At 42.8% G+C, this 26,334-nt stretch overlaps 1 protein-coding gene and 1 long non-coding RNA gene across 3 annotated transcripts in view; one reads left to right on the top strand and one right to left on the bottom strand.

Annotated features, from left to right (window-relative positions):
• dbo (Kelch-like protein diablo) overlaps positions 1-26,334 on the top strand; it is a 43,360-nt gene that overhangs the window by 8,606 nt on the left and 8,420 nt on the right. For both annotated transcript variants that reach the window (XM_050195779.3, XM_055063440.2), the window contains exons 4-7: positions 5,081-5,291; positions 8,740-8,923; positions 12,734-12,877; positions 22,327-22,460. In XM_050195779.3, the coding sequence (XP_050051736.1) occupies positions 5,081-5,291; positions 8,740-8,923; positions 12,734-12,877; positions 22,327-22,460 (673 nt within the window). The remainder of the gene's footprint in view (positions 1-5,080; positions 5,292-8,739; positions 8,924-12,733; positions 12,878-22,326; positions 22,461-26,334) is intronic.
• LOC129381011 (uncharacterized) lies at positions 943-26,334 on the bottom strand. The gene is made up of 3 exons (XR_008609258.2): positions 23,165-26,334; positions 22,888-23,009; positions 943-1,075 (listed from the first exon to the last, which is right to left on the bottom strand). It is a non-coding gene; the product is annotated as an uncharacterized lncRNA (long non-coding RNA).

Here is a 26,334-nt window from a genome sequence, read left to right as displayed (position 1 = left end):
CATTGTGAGGGTCTTGGGTCTGGCAGCCTTGATGCCATTAGTTAGCATGCAAGGGTTTATTAGCCACATGCCCGCTCTCCTAAGATCACGTGTTACATGATGCCATCTGGCAAAGAAAGGGATGCTCGACATCCGCCTACCTTGGCTCTGAGTAGCGCTGGCTAACGCTCCTAGGGCTAGATCTAGTAAACACAAATACCCAGTTACTAGACGATTTGATAGTTGTCACCATAGCACAATTGGTAGTCCAACACGTGTAATGCAGAGGTTATGGGTTCGGCTCCCACCGGCGACCCATTTTCTTTTCATCCACTTTCATTTCCCCTTCTTTGTTATTTTCTACATTTCAATTTCAACTACAGCTTGTTTCCTCAGTGCTTTCCTTGGCTTCATTGTCTGTTGGCTTTATATGGTCATGATTAACAAAATCAAGCCCCTCCATTCTCCTTCTTTTGTCGTTTATATATATATGTGTACTATATATATATATTGCACTTAATGCAGAAGGAAACCTAGTTTGGCCAATTTTACCGAAATTTATAACAGAGCTCAGTAGTGTTAAATCTTCCCACAAATAGCACTGTCAGTGCTATTTGTGGCAGCATGGTGCCATTTTCCAGGGGCACTGTCTCAAAGTAAGCAGCAGAACCCAGCAGAGCATGACCTTCAAGGTTGCCAGCACTGCATAGAGTCCCATGTAAATTTCCATGTTTGTAATGGGCAATTTGAATTGTGGAATTGTTAGGCTCCTTTGGTCACAACTTTTATTATGCTAAAGTTAACCCTTAGCGTAAAACAAATGTTGCAAGCTTTCTAGAACACTAATGCAGCAGTCTAGATAGATTCAGTCATTGCATTTAGTGCCTCTTTTAGGTCAATGGGAAAGCATTTCATCCTGTAGAAACCTGTTATCTTCTCACTAACCATGTGTTATAAACACCATTAAGCATTTGCTAATTCATTTTAATACCTCAGTAAATGTAGATACAGAAAAGTCAACTTTGGCATAAAGGCAGGGTACTTTAGGCATTGAAGGTCAGTCAATGTTTTTGCTCTTCCTTTCTCACCAGGACTTCTTCACTTGAGAGAAGGCAAAGAAAAGACAAGGAACAGTTAAGGAGCATAGGCTTTTGATTTACTAGGAGGGCTTAGATATGGGCTATCAGCTTGCCAGTCTCTCAAGGTGTATATCTTGTGAAGTAACATCATTCTATAGTAGCAACAACTTTACTTCATGTTGAAAGTAAATTGAAAGAGCAGAATGGGGATTAAGACAGAAAACATGCAAAACAACACTAAGCCAATTCTGTATGTTTTTCTCTCTTTTTTTTTTTTTCTCTTGTCCCGTCATGCTGCTTCAATTCAGCCGTAATATCTTTCTGTAGTGTAGTATACTCAATGAGCATTTTACGAAAGCCTGAAAGTGAAACAACAAAAATGCTTCTGTATTGGCAAATTATTTCACTCAGTCAACATGTCCATTTTCAGTTGAGGATCGTAATTTTAATAGAAAAGAGACCACCATGGCATGGCGTTGTGTTCAACATCTTAATTAAGTAGTGTTCCCACAAGAGTCTTCTCCCGGGGATCAGGGGAGGAATCATGCATGATGTCGTTTCCAGCGAACCTTCGCTTCCTCCCCCTGCTAGCACCAAGATCATGCACTGCCGCCGCCACCAAGCAGATGCTCGTGTGAAGGCTGGGCAGTTCTCTGACCCCAGGGATGGGGGAACATTTGTAGCTCTCGAGCAAACGCTCAAGGGGCCGCACCGCTTGATGAAAGTGTCGCACGGTGGTCACAGGGTGCATTATCCTTGCAGCAGAGAGGCAGATTTCTCCCTGCTGTGAATACCCCTTGATTTCCTGAAGTTGTGTGACAAAATAGTAGACAATCCCATCACTGATGCAATTTGTTTGAACTTTGTCGTGTTTTTTGTCATATCGACACAATTCCAACGGAATGTAGTTACCCAGCCTTTACATAAAGACAAAAATGACAGTAGTTGCAGGTATTTAACTTTTAGTCAGCTGTGTGTTTGGCAGTATTGGCAAAGCAAATGTGTGTGTGTGTGTGTGGGGGGGGGGGTGTGGAGAGACAATGGATGGGCCACCTGTCTCCCCGCCATCCAATCTGCCTGTCTTCCATTCTGGCCTTACGCGTAAGGTTCCTTACATGCTGTCTTTTCTTCTCAACCTACTGAAATTAAGTAAATAATTTAGCTTAAGCCAACACATAAAACATTGCAATGTTACTCATTCTTCTGTTCAGGCATTCTTGTGTGATGCCCATAAAAATTTTTTTTTTAATGACAGGCGGTGCTTTTGGTATTCGAAACTTTAAAGAAAACTATTTTCAGCATTGAAGAAATATTTATACAGGTTAGAGACATACACTTTGTTACTTATTACGTGGTTGACATCTAAAAGCTTGCTTCAAATGCATGTTATGTTTATTCTGTCCTGGCTTCAAAATAAGCTCTGGGGGTGTTGAAAACACTTCACAAATGTAGTAGTACAGAGGTCCAGCTGCTTCTGCACTGTCTGGCCTGAACATTTGCAGCAACAGTTGCCCCTCAAGATTAGTAGCACAATCATTCCCTACTCTATCACCCCATCTTCTGATGCCTCTATCAGAGGTAAACATTACAAAATTTGTGTAGAATGGAACTGCACAGTTTATTTCATGTCAAACCTCTGATGCAGCTTTTAAATAACTCACCATTCTTTTTGGTACTACCACACTTTCCATGCATATTATTATCATATTTCTCATTGCGGGAATCTGTGCCCATTACTGTCTTTTTGCACAGTAATCATCCTAACAAAGTGAGGGAATGCTGAACGAGTTGGTAGCATGACACACAAGGGACTAGGAAAGAAGGGACAGCACAAGTGCTGTGTCGTTGCTTTTTTCCTTGTACCTTGTGTGTCGCAATGCAAATTCATTGCTAACAAAATGAAGGAGGCAACATGTTTGTTTCTTTAACGCAATGTCATTTATTTTTTATGCAGTTGCTGATTAGAGTAGCCTGTTACTGTATATACATTGCATTGGAAGGAAGTCTGTTCTGAATTCTAAGAATTAATATGCTCTGATGATGGCACCTGGTTTTTGCTTGCATCACATTTGCATATTAAAGTTATATTGCCTCTTTGTTTCCACTTTAAATACTAAGTTGTATATTTACTTCACTTGCATTTCTGTACTTCTCTTTGTATTCAAATGTGTTTGTATGCTATATGGCCTTTTTAAGCTGTATTGATACCCCTTCACCTGCCCCTCCCTCCCCCCACACACACACACACACACAAGCACACACACTTTCTTTTTATGAAGTTTTTCATAGGGGTTTTCCTTAGACTTCTCAGAATTTTCCTAGTTCAAAACACTAAAGTGACAACAGCATGAAAAATATTTCCAGCACATGTGCAGTGTGGCGTTACGTAATGTTGATGCATCCACCTTCTAAAACAAGCTTAGAACGTTATATTACAGCCAAAATGTGCACAATGGGGTGTTCAGGGCTATCTAATGTATTCACTTCAGCTGGTAACTAGACCGAACACATTTCACCTGAAATTATACTGTGGTCATTGTGCAATGTAAAAGGGGCACACCAAGATCAGCCAATGCCACACCGAAAACATGTAAAAAATATGTTCCATGCATGTGATACTTTACGAAGCATTCACACTAGTGAGTTGCACATGTCACATGCCCAACTTGGTCGCAAAGTGACGGTAGCAGTTTGTTGCTTTGGTTGAAAAGCAACTCTTTTTGTGCAGTAGCTCTCTTCTCAGTTTTTCAGCTCTGCGACGTAAGTTGAAAAACAGCTGAATCAGTCAGCAACGTGTTGTAAGAGGATATTGGAATGTGCTAAAATTTCACGTACAACTTCCTGAGTACAGAAACACTCCACCACTGCTGCTTTTACTTTGCTAGGGAGTGAGCAGCTCTGGCTTCTCACTCCCTTACAACGCAATCAGCACCATCATGGTACGATTTAAGACAGTGCAGTAAGGTCATCATAAAAAATGTGCAACGAGAGCCAGAGAATGACAAGTGAAAAGAAGCGAGCCAAGCATGTTTGAAACAAGAAACACAAATTCGAGCTCAGCTTGTTGGTGTGAATGGCAAAAATGTTTGCCTACAGGAGGTGAACAAGATCCAAGTGGACATGCCCCTATTGGTCACCCATGTTTTCTTTCATGCTGTTTAATCATAAAAGTGCAAAATATTTTGGCATGAACAGGTATAAGAGCACGAACAGAACCCATCCGAGGTGGCACCTCATAGATCATGCTTGCCAGTGTGAACGTCTGTAGTCTTGTGTTGCTCCTCGTTCAGCAGTCACAGTGAGTCATGCAACCTGTGTCTGTTGTCAATGTGAGTGCATCTTTAGTTCTAGCTTGATAATAGTCAGAGGAGTTGCTTTAACCTACTATGCATGCGCACAAGAGCATTTGGCTTTATACCTAGCAAAACAAGTTGGTTTCTAAGTAGTACACTTGATGGTGCATTCTTTAGCTCCGAGCATAAGATTAAGCCATGTACAATGACCTGCGTTGTTATTCAAACAACTTATTTTACGCTTGCCAGTGCCTTGTTTACACTGAAATTTTGCAACAACCTTTTATTTTTTGGTCTGCATTGTTCAGTAGAACACTTTGTATCATTGTTTACCTGATTCCTTGGGACTTTCTATTTTTTGGTCTGCATTGTTCAGTAGAACACTTTGTATCATTGTTTACCTGATTCCTTGGGACTCTTAGTTGCTGGCGGACAGCAAAACCAGTCCACAGCTCTGCAACAGCTCGCTTTTCTGATGGTGAGGGCATTTATGATGCTTTTTCGTTTTCTTCTGTGTGAACCAGACAAGCAGAGGTGCCAAATGTATTATTGAATATGTAGACGAAAAGATGCATTCTTGTTGCAAAATTCCAGTATGAATAAAGCTGGAGTAAGTGCAAAACCTTCTTTTAAGGTTGAGAGAATAAAAATGCTGTGTATTGGTTAGGCCTTGATGCAACCTGTTGAATAGTGGCGCTAAACTTTAGAAGGCGCTGCAAATTCTTTCAGGTACTTCAGCATGTTCGGCTCCCTTTGCTCAGCCCAAAGTTTCTTGTGGGCACAGTGGGCTCAGATCTTCTCATTAAGAGCGATGAAGTGTGTCGCGACTTGGTGGATGAAGCCAAGAATTACCTGTTGTTGCCCCAAGAAAGGCCACTCATGCAGGGCCCACGCACTAGGCCTAGGAAGCCTGTGCGTAGAGGTGAAGTCCTCTTTGCAGGTAAATGAAGCTTTTGTGTTTATTCTGTGAAATTACTTGTGAACTTGTTTTCTGGTTATTTTTTCTTTCTTCCTCTTTTTCTTTGTTGTTTAAGGCATTACTTTTTCCATTGGAATTAACCTAGCTACTTTGCTCAATGCCGTGTCGGTTATGTGTACCACATCATTCTTCATGGCCAGTGTTATGTTCATGTCCCATCTGCAAAAACACCCGTGTGCTTAGATTTAGGTGCACGTTAAAGAACCCCAGGTGGTCGAAATTTCCGGAGTCCTCCACTACGGCGTGCCTCATAATCAGAAAGTGGTTTTGGCACGTAAAACCCCAAATATTATTATATTATTATCTGCAAAAACCTGCAGGCCACCGTGAAGCAGCTGTGCTGTGCTCACCAGCACTCACTGGAGGCATGTCTACGTCTCTAACCCTTGTCCTATTACTGATGGCAGATTTGTGGCAGACAAAGACAAGACAGACAAAGCGCTGATTTTCAACACTTTGTCCATCTTGTCTTCTTTTCATCCAGTGTAGGTTTCACGATGTAGTTTAAATTATGAACCTAGAGGTTTAACTTTGTCGGTGAGACATGCAATGACATTTATGTGCAATAAAGGAGACATTGATGAAGGGTGTGGACACACAAGTGCTTCTGTGTGACAACTTAGTGCATCTGTGTCTTTTATTGCACTTGAACATTTTAGCATAGTAGTTATTGAAACACTCATGTGGCAGATCTATCGGGCTTATAATCATGTAGTTCTTTAATTAATACCATTTAAATAGCCCTTTAGTCGATGATGCCAGTACCAGGTGTTATGTGGCACAAGGTAGATATGATCTGTAGAGCCAGGCATGACTGCTTAGGTGTGACAGTGAGAGCAGCTCACATTGATGCAGAAGCTGAATTTACCTGCTAGGAAAGGAAGAAGCACTGGTATGACCAGAGTAGTGTTGAGTAGTGATAACATCATCAAAAATGTGAACAAGTTCCATCACCCAGCCTTTAATAGTGCATATTGAGATATGTTGTATCTACAAAGCCCAATATGCTACTACTTTGCACTTATCACCACCAATAATGTGGAAAACATTGTGAACCCAAAACAGGCACTTGCTCTGTTTGTGAACTAGCAGACACCTCGGACACTGTCAGAGATGGTCTGGGTTCTGCCTCACTTCCGGCATTGTTTTTCAGTTTTGGTATCACAAATGTGATTTTTTCTAGCTTCTTGTGGTGCATTCACTTGCACCTTCCACATGAAATTTTGCAGAGAACCTTTTTTGTATCTACACTATTAAGAAAAAGGCTTTTGAAGCTGTGTGAAATTTTGTTGCAATTGGCTTTTATATCAGCAGGTTACCAAAAATTAGTTTGTGATGGGAATTTGGGAAGTACAAATACGTTAGTAAGAAATTAGTCATCTGTTTTGACTGGGAAAGTCAAAATCAAGATTGCAGTGTTCACATTATGAAGTTGTCTTGTTGGCAGAGGCCAGGAACAATTTTGATGGACAAATTATGAACAAATCAAATGGACAAATCATTAACATAATGTCTTCGTGGTACAATTGTGCCTTACACTCTTGCTGTTATTTTTATCATGTTATTTTTTTCCCTATTTTGTTTATTCTTGTAATGTGCAAAAAAATATTTCTTACTGATATGGTGTGCTATTGCATAGGCCACTAGGCTGTTGGCAGCCACTGGACAAAAAAAATTCTGTCGGTCACTAGTTTATGGACAGTTCTGACTTCGTGACATTGTGGCATCTTTTTTAACATATGTGAACTTGAACTGTGGCACATATACTATGTGACACACTTGGAGGTCATTGCTGCCATCTTTTGTGAGGCTAACTCTACTTGAGCACTTTCCACTTGCCTCTTACCAGTACTCTTGCTAATGTGGTGCAGCCAGCCATAACCAGGCTACCCTATTCATGAAGTGTATGCACCACCTTATACCGTATTTACTCGATTCTAAGCACCCCCTTTTTTGAGGGGGGGTGCTTAGATTCGAAAAATCTAGAATGACCCCCCCCCCTCCCTCTTTTCGCTGCGACATCACGACGAGACGGGTGCGAGAAATGGCATTTTATTTTGCAAACATTCAAAGGAAAAATCGGTGCAGACAGTGAACCTACCGCTTGTGTCGGATGCTCAGTTACTATCACTGCCACTCGAGTTCGTCGCACCGCTTGCACCGCCGCTCTCGGTATCCCACAGCAGGTCGTCTTCCGTTCCGTCGAAGTGGTTTAGGATCGAGCACTTCTTAAATGATTTGACCACGACGTCCACTTGGACCCGCTTCCACGTGTCCGAAATCCACTTTGCCATGGTTGATGGGGACGCTTTCTGCAGCTTTCGCTGTACAGCCCTACAGTCCGGCTGTACGGCGTACTCGCGCCGCGGACTCTGTGCCACACCGGGATTCCGACGGCTCCGGCTCGATGACAGAGTGAGCAAGTGCGCTTGGCGGCCTTGGTTGGCTACATGCTCTTCCTAACAAATAGGGGGGTGCTTAGATTCGCATGCAAACTTTTTCCCAATTTTCTCGCGAAAATAGAGGGGGGTGCTTAGAATCGAGGGGTGCTTAGAATCGCGAAAATACGGTAAGTGTAGCTGGGCTTTAAGCAATAGGATGGGGGTGAAAGGCACCCTCTTTATCATATATAACTGTACTGCTGTTGAGCACAGTGCCACTGCTCATGTGTTAGACTGCTCTGGCACAGCAGTTTGTTATAAACTTGACAGTGTTGTGAACTATAGCAGCATTTATGGTGATCATTCAGTGTCTATCACAGTGCAAATCTGCACTTGCCTGAGTGCAGGCTTGCTAAGTTACAGAATCTTCTTTTTAGCAATTACTTTGTGAAAGTATCTCACCCACTCTAGCTCTGTCTTCGTTCCCCTGTTGTAACCTTATTTTGTGTTTGCCTCATAAGACAAGTAGCAGTGTGTTTTATGAGCATTATGGGCAGTACATGTTTTTTGTTTACCCTGGCTGCACTATTCACAAATTAAATACATGGTCAAGTAACTTAGGAGAGCAGTTTCTAGTTACAATAACAATGGCTTTAGTATTATAACTGCATTGGTTCATTAGTACTTTCATTGTTCAGCTGGTGCTATGTTATGGTAACTAATGGGCAGTACCTCAGGCGGTGCTTGCATTGGTGCAGAGTTAAATAGTTCTGTCTGTATTATCATGTAGACAAGACTTATCCTTGTTAACAACATCACTCAAATGTTTTATGGATTTGATTACCAGTGATCTGATATAACTGAGACTTTTCTGTAAATAAGCTTGTGCAGATTAGAGTTCAAAGCAGCCCATCGTTCAGAAAAATAGTGTTGGTTAAAAATTAAGTGTTGTATGCTTTCTTTTGTTTTAGTACACAAAGCACTTAGAAGTTATTTTGGCCTATTTAAAGTAATTTATTCTCTTTCAGTGGGTGGATGGTGCAGTGGCGATGCTATTGCCAGTGTGGAGCGCTATGATCCTCAGGCTAACGAGTGGCGAATGGTGGCACCCATGAGCAAACGTCGGTGTGGTGTTGGTGTTGCAGTGTTGAATGACCTTCTTTATGCTGTTGGTGGTCATGATGGCCAGTCATATCTTAACAGCATTGAACGGTTAGAATTTTCATGTTTATTGTATTATTCTCTGTGCTTTTCATGGTGACTTAAAACGGACGAAAAGTGACTAGAAAAGGAATTGCTTTTGTTGTCTGTATGCGCAATGAAATGCATAATTTGTAGCATTGGCAAATTGCATGCTAACGAACCATTACAAAATTTTGAACTGTGAATGGTGTACTTTTCATTCCAGTGTGTAAGAAAAGATACTTGGTTTTCTCAAAGCAATGTTACATACTGCAGCAATGTGCCTGTGCTGATGTTGACCTAGCAATAATTAAATTTTTTTTACTGCAGCTAGTACTTACATTAAAAATTAAGCACTACAGCACCAAATTTGAACTGTGCTGCGGTTATGGTCAGTAGGCAGAGTGTTGTGGGCACTGCCCCACTGCACAGTAGCCTTCTCAGTGCAAGGCATTGAAGAAAGAGTGGCAGCACCGCGAAGGGGATCAAAGGTGATCTTTGATTGCTGATAACTTTGCTTCTACTGAACACGTTGAAGTGCTTTTTGCTGCAAAGTATTCATGAAATAGTCTATTTTAACTTCAAATGCATTTCTCGACTTCAAAAAAAGTGTCTCAGGGACCTTTTAAAAATGCACTGTTGTTCCATTGGCTTTTCTAACAAAATGCCATTTTATGCATTGAAGCTTAGAAATTACTGGAATGCCAATGCTGCACAGGGATGCTACCGCTGCTCCAATTGCACTGAACTGTGCTGAGAGGCGAACTCTGCTACGTCCTGCTACATTTCAGCATAATATTGGAAATCTGTGCCCACTCTACACCGAAAGGGTTGCTTACGATTTCAAAAAACTGAACTATGCCCTCAAATGCCATTTTACTGCACCACCTTAAGTGGCATGACGTGGTCCAGCGGCTGCATTAGCTCCGCGGTGGGCCGAGTCAAGGGATTGTACTGTTGTTTCTTCCATAAGTTGCTGTCTATATTCAATACCTTCCACCCCGATGCGTGCAGGATGCTTAGACAACGGGACAACCTCGATTTTCTGGCAGGAACAAGCGAACGTGCTGGTGCTGAGCCAGATCCCGCGTTTCTGCGTGACCAATGTAAAACGGTGACCGAAGCTTCAGATGTATGGTGTCTCGCTCGATTTTTCGAACATAACGTGCACATTAGCGCAGACATGGTGGCCATAAACAACTTGTTCACTATTCAATTTGTCGCCTATCTCCCACTTTTCTTAGCGTGGCGATTTCATGGCGTTGGAATGGTGGTATATGGCCTCTACCAAGAATTTGGTCGACTCAACACCAAACGACAACTTTCACTTCTGGATACTGACAAAGTGCCTCTGGTCGAGCCTTGCTGTATCGTATACGGCCGTGACAAAAATACGCTGCCAGCTGACGTGGCGGGCAGGTCGTCGTCGCGAGATGGCATCCTATATGTTTGGACCAGTAAACTTCTATGTTGGTTAGGCCTGGGATTACGGGATAGATTGGCGGCCAGAAGCCGAGATTGGGACTCTGGGTGACATGCCAGCAACTACTGCGAACGCTTTGCGAAGTTTGCTTTTGCGCTTACTGGATGGAATGGTGAAAGCTTGTGTGTAGGCAGAAAGCTCCAAACTGAATTCGCTGATCACAGCCCAGTCTGACTGCCTTACATGTGCACAGTCAAAGGTCATGCGCATATATCTGCAGTTCATGATGGTGCAGAATGCACATCAAGCTCGGTGACGAGCGAAAGTGAACCATTCGGGCAGTGCTGACCATCGCAATATTTCAAGTAGATTATTGTCAGTAAATCACAGCACAGGGAAGAATAAGTAAATACTTCACACTAGTGGTGGGACCATTTTTCAAAAGAGTGCTCCATCTTAAAGGATACATTTATAGGAGCAAGATCACACTGAAGGTTTTCAAAACGCTTCCAAAGTCTGCACATAGCATGTCTAAGTGCTTCCATGCTTTCTTTTTTAAGCACATCTTAGGACACCACCGCTTCGTCGCAGACCACAGTAAGGACTGCGATAAAAGGAGGAGGAGTGGGGTCATTTTTAGTGTTGACTTTATGAACCAGTGACCACTTACTGCTTTCACATGCATTGCCCACTGTAAAAGCCCCATATAATATAGCTTGCAATTGCATTCATAAACCTGCTCTGAAAGTCCATTTTACTGCTCCGAAATGGGTTGGGCCAGTAATATCGCTGCACTTTCTCACAACCTTTAGGAATGCATGTCTCGAAACTGGTGTCATCCTCAAAATTCGTTCCAAGTGGATATCACTTTAGAAGTCACCGGCTACAATTCGTAAATTGCAATACAGTAGAACCTTGTTCGTACGTCTAAACAACGAGAGAGAAACGTACTAACCGGGAAAGGCGTATAAACCAAATTAAAAAAAATTTTGCCCTACTCGACTGTTGTTGACATCTACGCAACGCCGATGTGCGTCGAGCTGGTGGTGCTCCGGCGGCCCGAGACGCATTTTGTTTTCCTATTGCGTGGGGTATTAAGAGGGCGACGGGAAACCGAAACGAAATCTAGCTGGTGGGCGACGCCGGATGCCACCAAAGCGAAATGTGATGCCCACATGGCGCCGCCTGCAGCAGGGAACGGTGGTGCGCTTGGATTATATTGCCTACTAAAAACGTGCAGTACGCTACCAATGGCACTACCCACCACGCGCTATAAAACAGATAGGTAAAGATGCTTATCGCATTAGGTTTGGCGGTGATAGCTGTGAATGCGGCGTACGACAACCCGGGCGAAGATTTGCTGATACTGGAATATAAAAGTGTGCACGCCATTGTTTTCACGTGAGACGAGCGGCTATATACTGTTCTCGATCACGCGCGCCTCGCGCCTTTTCTTGTTCACAGGGGATCTAGCGGTTCAAAACGTATATGATCGCAGTCTGCAGCAGGGAACGGCGGCGCGTTCCGGTTATCGTCTATTAAAAGCGTGTGCTACGCTTCCGAAGGCACCACGCACTGTGAAACAGATAGGTGAAGATGCTTAGCGCAATAGGTTTGACTGTGATAGCTGTGAATGCCGCGTGCGACGACTCCGGAGATTTGCTGGTACCGAAATGAGAAACTCGGTGCGCGCCGGCGTTTTCACGTGAGACGGGCGGGTGAGTATTGCGGTGAAGCTGCCGCTGCGGGCAGTTATAGCCGCGTTTACATGAATGCGACAGTGGCGCATCGCATTTCTAGCGCATCGCATTCACGTAAACAGCGGTAATGCGCTAGGAAGGCGCATCACATTAATGCGTCACGAGGGTAGATTTATGGGCGTGAATCCACTTATGCGTGTGCCGCGGCATTCTCGGAAGAGTTAATGCGCTACATGTGAATGGCGTCGCATCGCCTTAAATGCGCTTGGAAATGCGATGCGCTACTGTCGCATTCATGTAAACGCGGCTTATATACTGTTCTCGATCACGCGCATCCCATGCATGTTCTTGTTTACGTGATATCTAGCGGTCGGAAAAGTATTATACAATCGCAGTTTGGCGACCTACAAGCGTTGGTGCCGGAAAATTGTTTTCCTAGAACGCAGGAAACGGTAAAAAATGAGCTTAACTCTATTGGGTCATTTTTTTGTGTTCTCGATTGCGAACGTTGGCACCGGGAAAATGTACGTAACCGGAACATATCAACAAGGTTTTACTGTAATTTGACTTGTTTGCATTTGGATTTATGCTGAGAGTATATTTGACAGGCCTTTTGGCCATGAGTGAAAAGCAATCATGGTTTGTCATTTGCACTGTTATCTACATTGAGAGTTCTACTTGTATCCTGCTAATGCAGCATTTTCAACATTGGTGTAGGTATGATCCCCAAACAAATCAGTGGTCAAGTGATGTTGCCCCGACAAGCTCCTGCCGTACAAGTGTCGGAGTGGCTGTACTTGATGGTTACTTATATGCTGTGGGAGGTCAAGATGGCGTGTCATGTCTCAATTTTGTTGAAAGGTGCGTATGCTACTAGGACCTGCTTGCATGACACATTTTGATAAGCTTTATGAGTGTGACAAACATGTGATGATAGGTTCAAGAGGGGTGAACTTTGGGCCAGTTGGTCCGACATGATTAAAGATGTAAAGAGCCACGACTTCAGACGAGACGTAAGACTACCGTTCGTCCTGTCCACTTCTTCGTCTGAAGTCCCAGTTCTTTTCATCTTTAAAATGTGATGATAGATTACTGAGCGCCATTTTCATTCGTATTTGTTGTTTACTGCTTCTGAGTAACTTCCACACATACAAGGTGTATTCATAGCGTCTATTTGTGTGCATTTATAAGACCAGTAAGACAATGTGTCATCAGGTAGGATAGTATGAAGGAAAGCAAGAATGCACCACTGTTCCTTGGAAGAGGTAAGCATGTACACAGTGGCGTAGCCAAAATTTTATTTGAAGGAGGAGGGAAGGGGGGTAATTCTTTGCTGGCCGCTGACTCCTCCCCCTCCTTCACTCACTCTCTCTCTCACACACACACGCACACACATGCATGCACATGCGCGCGGGTTGTACAGCACGCAAAGACTAACTCCTAACATTCCCCGGAAAAGGCATGCATTAACAATGAGGATGCACATTTTTATGTTGCCAAAAGAACACTTTGCTTAATTTCTGACAAAAGTATTTTACCGCTTGGGCATGAAGCCACTTCGCATGAAGTTGTACTATCATCCTTATGCTATCTTTGAAAATTATTAAAAAAAGAGACTATAACATTTTGTTTACAAATTGATGCATTTATATAACACATGTTGATGGCCTAGTTGGTCCATGACTTGGAAAAACAAACTGCTAAAAACAGGACCAGACTGAAACAAGACAGTGCACTGACTTGTGTCTTCTTGTTTAGCCCCATTTTTAGCGCTGTTTGTTTTTCAAAGCACTTCTATAAGCAGCAGCATTTACAAACATATAGTGAACAAAGTAACCCATCATCGCCCACCCCTTACGGATACATTCTAAGCATCCGCGAGATGTATTTTTCAACCCCAATATCTTGTTCACAAATTAGCCGAACAACGTACTCTTACAATTGAACAGCTTTGTCTTTACCACTCCCAACCCCACTACTCGATCTAGTTTCAGTGGTAGCAAAGGCTCTTGAATGGCAACATTATACAGGTGAACCCACTTATGACAATATCCAAGTACCAGGAAAATTCCATTTTTATGACTGGGTGGCACGAAAAAAATCAACATAGGGGGATGACAGAGCTGTTGGGAAAAAACTGTAATGGTGGTGAGGCCAGTGCTCCTCCCCACCACCTTCCTCTATCCAGCTGCTGATTGCGTTGACTCATTTAGCTGCTTAACTCTGCTTCCTGCGTGCTTGGATCGCGTGTAACAAGCCACTGCTGTCGGCATTCAAGAATGGCACTGCTATAACTGCAAAGCGGGGTAACGGGTGGCAAGTGACATGTGAGTTTCACCGAGGCATCGCTTTGGTGATCTCGAAAGGGGCCTTTTAAAAAATGTGAGAAGGTTGCCATGGCAGCCTCTCAGCTTCAGAAATCCGGAAGAAACACTGGAGCGAGATCGCCACAAGCATCTCGCCACGTACTTCTCACTAGCTTGCACGAGAAAATCATATGTTCGTCAGCTTTGCTTGCTTTATACTAAGCTTGCTGACATCCTTCTCCAAGGCAACCAGATGATCCACATAGTGCAGAGGAAGGTCTCTCTCTCGCCAAAACAAAGCCCTGGAAAGACTGAATTATCTGCAGGGCCTCCTGCGAGGACAACATTGAGGCAGCCTGCCCTACCGCGTCATCACTGCCGTTGTTGCTATCACTGTCACTTTCTGATGCAAGCGCATTCGCGACGATCGCCTCATCGGTTAGAAGCACTTCGTTTACAAATCTATAGCAGTGCACTTTTTCACCGGCAACGTTGTACATTGCTGATGATCAGTGGGCGGATCGGCCATCTTCCATTTCAGCGGCTAGTCAAACAAGGCTGAAAAACCACATGGCCAGGAGGCCAGAACCAACAAAGAGGAGCATAAGTGACTTGAACCGTTGGCAGAAGTGCACAGAATAAGGGGCTCATGAGCAATCTGGGAGCAGCACAGTTAGCGCGGTCCATTCGTGTTTCGGAGGGTGGCGCAGCATAGAGCTATTGGCGCAGCCCATTCATGTTCGGAGGGGTGGAAGGGCGATGGGAGAGAGGCGCATGAGGCTGGCGATGCGGAGAAGGCTGTAAAATGAGTGCGTGACGGCTGTTAGGAGTGGCGGGTGATCATGCAGCAGCTCGAATTCCTCTTTCTTTCTTTTGAAGGATTTCACATTTCATTACCTTTCAGCACGGACACCCAGCAGGCAGACTTCATCGTTATAACCAATAATCCCGCATGGGGGCATTGTAGTAAGTGGGTTATTTCGCCATGGAAAACATGCAAAATTTGACGGTGCAGCAGCTTCTCATTGTTATAACTGATATATTGTTAAAACCGTTATTGTTATAAGTTGGTTCAACTGTATTCCCTTTTGGCAACTATGGTAGGTGTGGGGTCAGGAACCATGAGGATAACAAATTTTGCCAGAAATTCTAAAGCCTGTGAGCTCTCACTCCTTTCTCTTCAAAGACGACACTTAAAGGAAGGAATAGAGCCTGTGGGGAAGAGCTAGAATCTCCATTGGGATTGACAGTATGTATGAAATAAACAAAATGAATAAAAGGCCAAACAGCCTGGCAAGGCAGCAAACTTGGATTTTTGCAGATGGTCTATAAAAATCTGCCATATATCTGTTTTTTGTGAATGAAAGAAGGACTGGCATTTCCTTCAATCATAACTTGACACAGAAAAAGCAAGGAGAAACAAAGGTGCTGGAAAGAAAGGCAAAGAGCAAAAAGAGACCTGTTGCAGCCCAGATAAATGTTGTTTTCCAACCAGATCTTTTAGTGAGCAGTTTGGCCCCTGCTACATACCTTACATTATTTGGTAAAATAAGGGCTAGTAGCTCCGAGAGACTTGAAAGTGTTCTATCTGCTGACACCTGGCTGTTCTGAAGACTGCAGAGACGATTTGTTAGGATTGGCTCTCAGCAGCAAGGAGCACGTATTACGACGAATTAGGTGAACCGCAGCTAAGCGACTGGCCATGGCCGTCTGGTGTCGAGCAATCAGGCAGTAATGAGGCACTCTTCTTATGTCCCCAATTTTTCACTACCTTCGTTCTTGGCGCCATTTATGCACATTGTCCCCCCCCCCCCCCCCCCTTCTTGTATCCGTGACCCCATCCCCTCCTTAAAACTCTTCTCCGTCAGTCACTGTCTCGCTCTTCAACATTCACTGGGTTGAAAAATGCAGCGGCCCTTAAAGGGACACTAAAGGTTAATATTAAGTCAACGTGGACTGTTGAAATACCATCCCAGAAACCTCGAAACGCTTATTTCATGCGAAGAAGAGACTTATTTTAAGAGAAAATGCGTTCTGAAGCGTCCGCGTACCTCTAGCGCAGTTCAAATCGCCCGCCCTCCGATCGAGGAGTGGTGACGTCATGGTCTCATAGTGACATTGCGCCGTCGGTGAGTAAAACGGTGCCCGCAGACGGCGTTACGGCTTTTCTGCGCAAGACGCAAACGCGCGGCCAGAAACAGAGCCGACAGCAGCGTGAAAGCGGAACTATGGTGGCTAGCGAAAGGGAAAGCGCACGACGATAAGCTGGTTCTTTATTTTATGACGCCAACTTTGACGCTCGTTGCAATGGACGACCCTGACAGCGACACACTGGCTCGCGATGCTGGGCTCGAATTCAGCGATTTAAGCACTGATGAATGTGACCTGCTGCTGAAGGCTTGCGCTGCCGGCGTCGTTGCGTACTACTACGACGGCAACTGTATGTCATGGCTGTACATATTTGCACATTTGTAGCTTTTCCTTCGTGAAAACCAAATGCCACACTCACCGCCCCGTCTTCGACCTGCAGTTGTTCTTGCGCTTCGGATAATGCAGGCAAGACCGACGGAACAGCGCTACGGGAAAATATTGCATTGAAAGGCACTCCACACGACTTCAGTAAGTCGGCGTTGGACTCGTAATCCTCTGGACAAATGTGCAGCGAGCACACTACGCGATTTTTCGGCTCTTTGCCAACGCGCTGTGGCAGAGGTACGGCACTTAACCACTTCGAACGGAGAGGTTCATTCGTTGGTACACAGTGATAAGTAACGTTGGATTCGCTGCTGCAACTGCCCTTGGCCAAGTTCCGCGGACCGTTAGCGCATCCCACAACATCACATGGACGTGGCATTCTCGCTGCTTGTTCCAAATGCAAGTTTCGCGAGCCAACAGAACCAGCGCAGCACGACGCGATAACGAAACAACTGAAACTCCAAAGCCCGCGCGGTGCAGTCGAGCAAAAACGAAACCTGTCGACCACCCATACTACTGATGGGTAACGTCAAAATGTTTTTTTCTTAGAATCGAACAGAAGTAGACAGGTAGCATTTTCTTCCGTCTTATAACCTAATGAAATTATCTTTTTAATACGAGTAGCTGAGTACTAGTAACATAAACTATGATGAGTGCCTTCGTCATCTGGCTAGTACCGGAATGTCGCTGGGGGGTCTCAAATCGTGTCATGCATTTACCTCAATTTCTCGGTTACTAAAGCTCTGTTCGCGATTATATTGACGCCTTAGACGTTCTAGAGCATTGCTTCATCACTTTACCTTGACTTCATAGTAACCTTTAGTGTCCCTTTAACGTTCCTATATTTCTGTTTGCCTTTTCAAGGCGGCGCTGCTGCGCGGACATCACGGCCATTCACCTACCTCACCTCCTACCTGTTTGTTGTGGCTGTTTCTTAGTTTCCCTGGCCCTGTGCTCCTGCCCTTAGTATGTTTTGCTGGGTGCAAATAAGCAGTACTTCTGTGCTTCTTTTTGTTGTCCCATTTTTTGTGCTGTTTTCATTCTTAACGTATACGAACCAGCCCAATCGCAAGCGCTCCTCAAGTTTATTTACACAATGAGAGTCAGAGACAAGGGAAAGAAGAAAAAAAAGGGAGGGGGGGGGGGGGAGGGGCTTATAGACGGGTAAGTCACAATATTTTCGGAATCCTTTTCTTCCGTGCAGCGTGGTGTGGTTAATGGTATGGTCAAGTACCAGAAATGAGAAGCTCTTCGACATGAAGGTCAGGTAGAGCGTAGTAATGCCCCCAAGTTTCAAGCATGCGCTCATCCCCTCTTTCTTTGTCCTTGTAATTTTTAGAGCTGATCCCCATCAATAGTTATGGTTAACATGACCTGAAATGAGGTAGAGGCACGCTTTGGGTGGGGCCACAATGTTCTGCCTGTTGAGACGTCGAGCAACACCTTTCTCCTACCTTTCTCTCCCGAAAACGGCGCACTCCTTGTGCCCATTTGATGCAAGGAGTGTGATCCTAAACATAGAGGTCCTAAACATTGGATTCAGGGAAGGGGGTGTTCTACTGCCAAACACTTTTTTTTTTTTTTTGGCACTTCTCTGTCCACACTTCAAATATGGTTGCAAGCAGCACATATTTTTGCAAGGAGAAACGTCGGGCTGCGCGTTTCTTATCCACAGAGGATCTCATCAGTGGTGTACTTTGTGTGCATAACTGGTGACAGGTACACAGCAAGGGTTGGTTGTTCTCCAGAGAAGATAAAGTCGTCCTTCTTTAAAGAAAGAAAAATATGTGGCTGCTTCAGGCAGCTTTTTGCAAGTTTGTCAATTTTCTCTTTAATAAAGTTTTTCTCTCTCTCTGCTCCCAAATTGCTATGTGCCCGTCATAGGTATACACTTCTCGGGGAGTGGCGACCCAGATGAGCATGTGTGTTCACTTCGAAAATGCCAAGACACTGGCCATGAACAAAGCTAAGGCCCCCAAAATTTCTGGAATCTTACTAAATAAAATGGCCCATCAGCTTGCGCCTCTTGAAACGGGCTCTCTTAATTGTCTGCTCGCCCTATTCTTGCCCCCTAGCCGGTGTGTTCCTTCCATGGGAGGTGAAATATCTGAGTAAATCTCCCTAATATTCAATATTATATATACTGTAATTATTGGAAATAGACCCTCTGTACTTTTTTGTTCTTACTTTGTGCTGTCTCCAATTCTGTTCCCTCATCATTGCACCATCCCCCCTTTCTGGCCAATGTTCAGATATCGGCCATCGCCAGTGCAGCCAGCACATTTATCTCTTTCTTCCAACAAGCAGGTTCTTCCAACAATTTCATCGCTCCACCTAGTGTTCTGCCATTCTCGACTGCATTTCCCTTCTCGTGGTACCCATTCTGTAACCCTAATGGTCCAACGGTTATCTAACCGGCACATTACATGACCTGCCCAGTTCCATTTTTTTGTCTTGATGTCAATTAGAATATCGTCTATACCCGTTTGCTCTCTGATCCAAACCGCTCTCTTTCTGTCTCTTAACATTATGCTTAGCATTCTTCGTTCCATCGCTCTTTGCGCGCTCCTTAACTTGGTCTCAAGCTTCTTTGTCAATCTCCAAGTCTCTGCCCCATATGTCAGCACCGGTAAAATGCACTGATTTTACACGTTCCTTTTTCAATGATAATGGTAAGCTTCCAGTCAGGAGCTGACAATATCTACCGTATGCGATCCAACACATTTTTATTCTTCTGTGAATTTCCTTCTCATGATCAGGGTTCCCTGTGATTAATTGGCTTAGGTAACCGTACTCCTTCAGTGTCATTAGAGGCTGACTGGCGATCCTGAATTCTTGTTGCCTTGCCGATTTATTCAGCATTATCTTTGTCTTCTGCATATTAATCTCTCTGTTGAGGTCTTCAATCATTTGTTGTAACTTGTCAGCATTGTTGCTGAATAGAACAATGTCATCTGAAAACCGAAGGTTGCTGAGATATTCCTAAGCCTTCCCAGTTTAATAGCCTGAATACTTCTTCCAAGCAGGCAGTGAATAGCATTACAGATACTGTGTCTCCTTGTCTGACCCCTTTCTTTATAGGTATCTTCCTACTTTTCTTGTGTAGAATTAAGGTGGCTGTGGAATCTCTGTAGATATTTTCCAGGGTATTTACGTAAGCGGTCCATACTCCTTGATTACGTAATGCCGCTATGACTTGGTATCTCTACTGAATCAAATGCCTTTTCGTAATCTATGAAAGCCATATAGAGAGGCTTATTGTACTCTGCGGATTTCTCGGTAACCTGAATAATGACATGGATGTGATCCATTGTAGAGTATTCCTTCCTGAAGCCAGCCTGTTCCCTTGGTTGACTAAAGTCCAGTGTTGCCCTTATTCTATTGGAGATTATTTTGGTAAATATTTTATATAATACTGGGGTAAGCTAATGGGCCGATAATTTTTCAATTCTTTAACGTCTTCTTTTTTGTGGATTAGTATAATGTTTGCATTCTTCCAGTTTTCTGGGACCCTTGCAGTCGATAGACACTTCATGTAAAGAGCCGCCAGTTTTCCAAGCAATATGTCTCCTTCATCTTTGATTAAATCAACTGTTATTCCATCTTCTGCCGCTCTTCCTTGTTTCATGTCTTGCAAGGCTCTTCTGACCTCATCGCTAGTTATAGGAAGAGTTTCTGTACCCTGTTCATTACTGTTTCTAATGGAGGTATCCTGACTCCTCTGGGTACTGTACCAGTATAGAATTCTTCCGCTTCTTTTACTCTATCTTTGAGATTGCTGATGATCTTAACCTGCTTATCTTTCAGTGCGTACATCTTGGTTTGTCCTATGCCAAGTTTCTTTCTCACTGATTTCAGGCTGCGTCCATTTTTTACGGCTTCTTCAGTCTTTCTCACGTTATAGTTTCGAATCACTTATTTTCGCCTTGTTGATCAGTTTTGACAGTTCCGCAAATTCCATCTTATCTCTTGAGTCGGACACTTTCATTCTTTGTCGTTTCTTTATTAGGTCCTTTGTTACTTGGGAGAGCTTGCCTACTGGTTGCCTTGGTGCCTTGCCTCCCACTTCAATAGCTGCCTCTGAAGCCAGCCTAGTTACGGTTTCATTCATTAGCTCTATGTCATCATCATCTCTCTGTTCCAAGGCGGCATATTTGTTTGCAAGTGCCAGCCTGAGTTTGTCTGCTTTTACCCTTACTGCCTCTTGGTTTACCTGTTTCGTCTTGACCAATTTTACTCTTTCTCTCTTCAAATTGAGGTGAATCCTAGCCCTCACTAACCTATGATCACTGAACATTACCTTACCTATCACTTCTACATCCTGCACTATGCTGGGATGAGCAGAATGTATGAAGTCAATTTCATTTCATTCATTGTCTAAAAATAATGCACCTGCATACTTTTTATCTTCTCTTGCAATGTGGACAAACCAGCTACTTTCTGTGGAAGATACTTCTCTCTTGAAAACCAGTGAGGCCGACAGCACCAAAAAGCTACCCAATCAGACACAGTCTACAAGCCTTGTAGTACATATATCTGAGTCTATAACTGTGGACAAATGATAAATGTATCCTGTATTGCACAAAAGAGAAAACTTCCGTGAAGAGCTGTGCTTATCTGTACAAGTATGGAAATTATTAATGTATTAGCATATCAGTATAACACTTGGCCCAACCAGCTCATCTCAGTACCTTCATTGTAACTCTGCTTCTGATGTCCCAACTCTACCAAGCCAACCCACCATGCAGTGAAATTTCTGTGCAGCCCCTCTTATAGCCCGGCAAAACTTGGTGTGGCTGTGCCGTGCATCTTTATTGAAACATTGCTAAATAATTCAGTGGGAAAACAAGAATTGAAAAAGAAAGTGCGTGGCAGTTCCTGGAACAACAAGTATATGATTTGTGCCAGGTAATTGACTTTAAATATGGATCGTATGTGTTCTGGCATTGAAATTGTGACAAAGTTTATTGGGCTTGTTGAATGACAGCCAGAAACCCAGCGGTAGCAGCAATAGCTCAGCTGGATCGGCGAACTGGCCACATGACACGCGATGGCAGCAGTGCTTCTTCTAGTGTGCCGATCTTCTCCTGGCTCTGAGACACGCGATGGTGACGCAACTTTCTAGTGCATTCTTCTTCCTTACACATTATCTAAATGAAACGACAGCTAAGTGCATCATGCGGATGTATCTGTTGCTATTCTGCACAAACTTGAGATGCATACTAGAATTGGAAGACTCTGTGAGTCATGTAATGAGAGGAAAAAGTGTATGGCAGTGTTGTATTTAATGTGCTTTTTCTTTTTTTTAGAATTTCGAAGTGTAGAACCATATAGTATCATTATCATCAGTATGACTGTGCATGATGGCGCAGAAAAGGCTGTCACATTTATTTCAGCTTGATGAAATTACAGCTTCAAGGCAATTTATTTGTTCTATATATCGCTAGCATTGGCTGCCTTATTCATCGTTGCTTCATTGTTATATATGATGGCAAAGTGTGCTGTGAAGACACTGCAATCCGATTACAGGTATGACCCACAGACAAATCGATGGGCCAAAGTGGCGCCTATGAGCACGAAGAGGCTTGGGGTGGCTGTGGCTGTGTTGGGCAGTTACCTTTATGCCATGGGTGGCTCAGATGGCACATCTCCACTCAACACGGGTAAGATATTGCAGTGCTACTTTATACCTAGTACTGTTCATCACACATTGGGCTTAAAAATGAGTTTGTGTGATCTGTGTTCTTATGATTGCATACTGTATACATGCCCATAAAACCACTTTAATTCTGCGCTACTGGCACTTATAGAACATTCTATTGTTGACCCCATCTCTCATGCCCGAGTTGTACTCGCCCTAATCACTTCACACAAATTTTCATTTTCCGATCTTAGTTCCATAGTAAATTGCATATTTTTTTACACAATTTAACGAAGTAATCTTGTGACACGATCTCGATTTAACTGAGTTTTCAGCCATTTCAAGCATGTACTTGGAGCCTGTATGGCTAGTAAATCTAGCAAAAAACAAATTGTCGGCTTACTGCATGAAAAATTTGAGCAGCAAAAACGTTGTGAAAGCATACGCACCGGGACATGGTATAAAGGAAACACCGCTGTGCCATTTGTTGCATTGGTAAACAACTGGCGGAGGCTGTGGGACGCGGGGCATCTCGGAGTGCTTGGAGAAATACAAGAGCTGATGATTCCTTCTGTGGAATGGGAATGGGGATGGGGTGAGCACGCGGAAATGTGTTCAAACACATGCTGGGGGAGGGGCTCGCATTGTGACAGCTAGTTCGTAGTCATTGAGTGAGATATGTTCATGTTTGCCTGAGCACACGTGACACAAAACTGCGAACCTTACTTTGTGTAGTTGTCTTTGCTATTGCCATCAATGCTCGGCCTTTCACGAAACTTGCTTCTTTTTTTCTCAGGACAAATATCCGTATCCTTTACACTTTTGTTTTTAATTTGGGGGTGCCATCTGATGATGTCTGCAGTCAGTCGGGGCATCGAAAAAAAAAAAAATTATTTACGCCGCTGGCGCAATGCAACACATACAAATCTCAGACGCCGTGAGCCATGCCAATGCATTGCTCTCAGTGCAATCTGCACCGCACACAACTGGCACTCATAACTGCGCTACTATGGCTCTAACTTGCAATTTGTTTGTAAGTGCTTACTGACGAGATACTATCCACCAAGAATGCTCTGGGAATTTGTGAAGTTGTTTTTTACTGCTTAAACTTTAAAACCTCGAATTAATGAAATTCACGATTTAACAAAGTTTCTCGCTGCAAGTACAACTTCATTACATCGAAGTTTGACTGTATTGCGAAATACAAGTTATACTTGTCCAAGTCACAGTTCTATATGCTTTATTCACTAAGACTGACTCACACTCATCAGCTAATAGTATCTGTATTTCAGTGCATGGAGCTGAATTCAGAGGCTCATGGATATTACTTTGCTCATAATCTTGTTTCTTAGATAATAAATTTTCCAAGCAATACTTTTGCATGTGTGCTGACGAAAGCACCTATTCTTTAAGAACAGGTTTCTTTTATATATATGTTTTGGGTGTATATATGAATGGTAAATCATACATATAAGAAATCCTCAAATTGGGGCATTATGCTCAACACAGAAATAGGCTCTAGACCTAGTCACTATCCACTAGCTACATTGGCCGGAAGTGCGCAATAACTGACAAAATTAGAAGCTAGTACACTCCAGTTGCTGGAGAAAAAAAAAAAGAGTAGCTAACCATTGCTGCACAGTGAGTAATAATGTGACTCCTGAAAAATCCCCACCATGAATGTATGAGAGCTGAGTGCAGACCCTTGTCTTCAAGATGCACTTGAAAAGAAAACCTCTTGTTAGCTTGCATATGGTCTGGGCATGCACTAGTGGCCACGGCATGAGCTACAGTGGACTCTCTTTAAGGAACCTCAAGGGACCGGGGAAATTGGTTCCATTTATCAGGAGTTTCATTTACTGAGAGACAAAGCGGAATAGAATTACATGAATACAAAACCAACCAACCATGAGGATGGTGTTCCGTTTAAGAGGCAATTTCGTGTAAGCAATTTTCCTTCATCGAGATTCCACTGCACACAGTTAAAATGCAAGAGCAGGGGAATACATTCATAAGTAGGTTGCAGGTAAAGCAGGGTAGTCTGTGGCCATTGCTTTAATGAGGCAATAGCATGTCCGTATTAACGATTCTATTTTGCCTGGAATGAAAAACTGAGTTACCGTAAGATTTCTTGTCATTCATTTATTTATTAAAAAGAAATTGTAAAGGCATGAAGACATCTTCAGATAAGATTGACCAAGTTGTACAGGTAACCATCTTCAATTCTGATAAAGTTTACAGAGGTTGTATATTTTGAACCTTGGAACACCAAAGTAAACTTGGCCTTACAAAAAAAAATTTTTTTTTTCTTGCCTACAAGAAAATCTAGCGCCTGTTGATGCCAGCGAATTAAGCAATTTTTTAATTTTCAATACAGTCTCTAAGCGCTATCTCTTGTTCGATCAAAACAGGAGTAATCTGGAATTTAAATGGTTATTATATGTTTATGGATATAATTTCCCAGAAAGAATTTCCAACAAATAGACCACACTGCATATGATAGCATTAATTTAGAACTTCATTTCTCCAGAGGTTTTCAAGCAAGAACCCATACTATTTCCAGGTCAGTTTTCATGACCATGGTAAGATGTCCTTCTATTTGAAAGTTCCACGTAGACCTTAGTAGGTTAGTGAATATGTCAGATTCTGAAAGCCATTTCCCCTCAAAAAAAGGGCACCTTTAATTTTCTTATACATTGTGAAAATGAAAGCCATGGACATGCTCCATGATCCTATAAAAAAATGTCTTGAATTTGTTCGTCTAACAAATTTCAAAGCAACAAATGCGGCCAATCTAGTTTATTATTACCACAGGGATCTTGCACAAGGTCAGATGAAGGTCCACCCAAAACAGATATACTAATCAGATGCTTAGGGAAATACCAAGCATAGAAATGTCACCAGTTTAATTTACTCTGACTAATAAGCTATCAAGTATTACACATTACAAGGTGTGCAAATGGTTATGCACCATGCTAGGGTACCATTAGAGGCAGTCCATTCAGAAGGGTCAGTATCACCATCTCATTACAAATATTCTACTTGGGTTTTTGTGTAGCATGTACACAGAGTGAGTTGCGAACTTAAAAAGAAGCATTTGTTTTCACCCAGACAGCGGCACTGATGCCTACTGAACAACTAGAGAAAATCTATGCAGAGAACTTAAGTTTGTGGACAGTGACTCAATTTGCATCAGAACTTAAGAAAGTGCAAAAAATAATCTCCGCTTTCTTTGAATACAGTTTGAAACCACCCATGATTGGAGCATGTGAACAAAAGTTGACCAAGTTTAGATTTTCCATATTAGCAATGACGACTCTACCAAATTTTTCTGCGGCTTTAAAAGGAGGTGATTTATTAAAGAAAAGTATGAGTGGCTGTCTGGGGCACCTTTGAAATTACACCTTTGAGTGGAATTTAAATATAGAAAGATTTTTGCCAGAGCCACGAAAATCGGACTGAATATAGTTAGACATGTAAATAAATTTCCACCCAAATTTCATTATTCACACTTTAAAGCTGCTTGAGAAATAAATTCCTAAATTAATGTTATTATGTCTCATGTGGTATATTTACAATTTTGCTTTTATAATTGCATTTGTAGATTGTTAAATAAAGGTGATTGCAGATTCCACACTGAGACCATGTACCTAGTTCTTTTACTGTAAAGGCCCGAAATTGAGAAATCATAAAAACTTGCTGAAGAATACCTTTGGTAGCATGTTTACTTAATAAGTAAATAAATTCTTTTTCTTTACATTAAGTTCAGAATTGTGTTTCTGGGTTCAGTGTATGCAATATGCATTAATTTTGTCAAAATTTTAAATGGCGACTGAGACCATGTGTTTGATGTTATCCAGAAATGCTCATGGTTTTCCTTCTCTTTTTTTTTTATG

The sequence above is a fragment of the Dermacentor andersoni genome, chromosome 1 (assembly GCF_023375885.2).
Source record: "Dermacentor andersoni chromosome 1, qqDerAnde1_hic_scaffold, whole genome shotgun sequence".
Taxonomy (NCBI): Eukaryota; Metazoa; Arthropoda; class Arachnida; order Ixodida; family Ixodidae; genus Dermacentor; species Dermacentor andersoni.
This window is presented reverse-complemented; position numbering and strand designations above follow the sequence as displayed.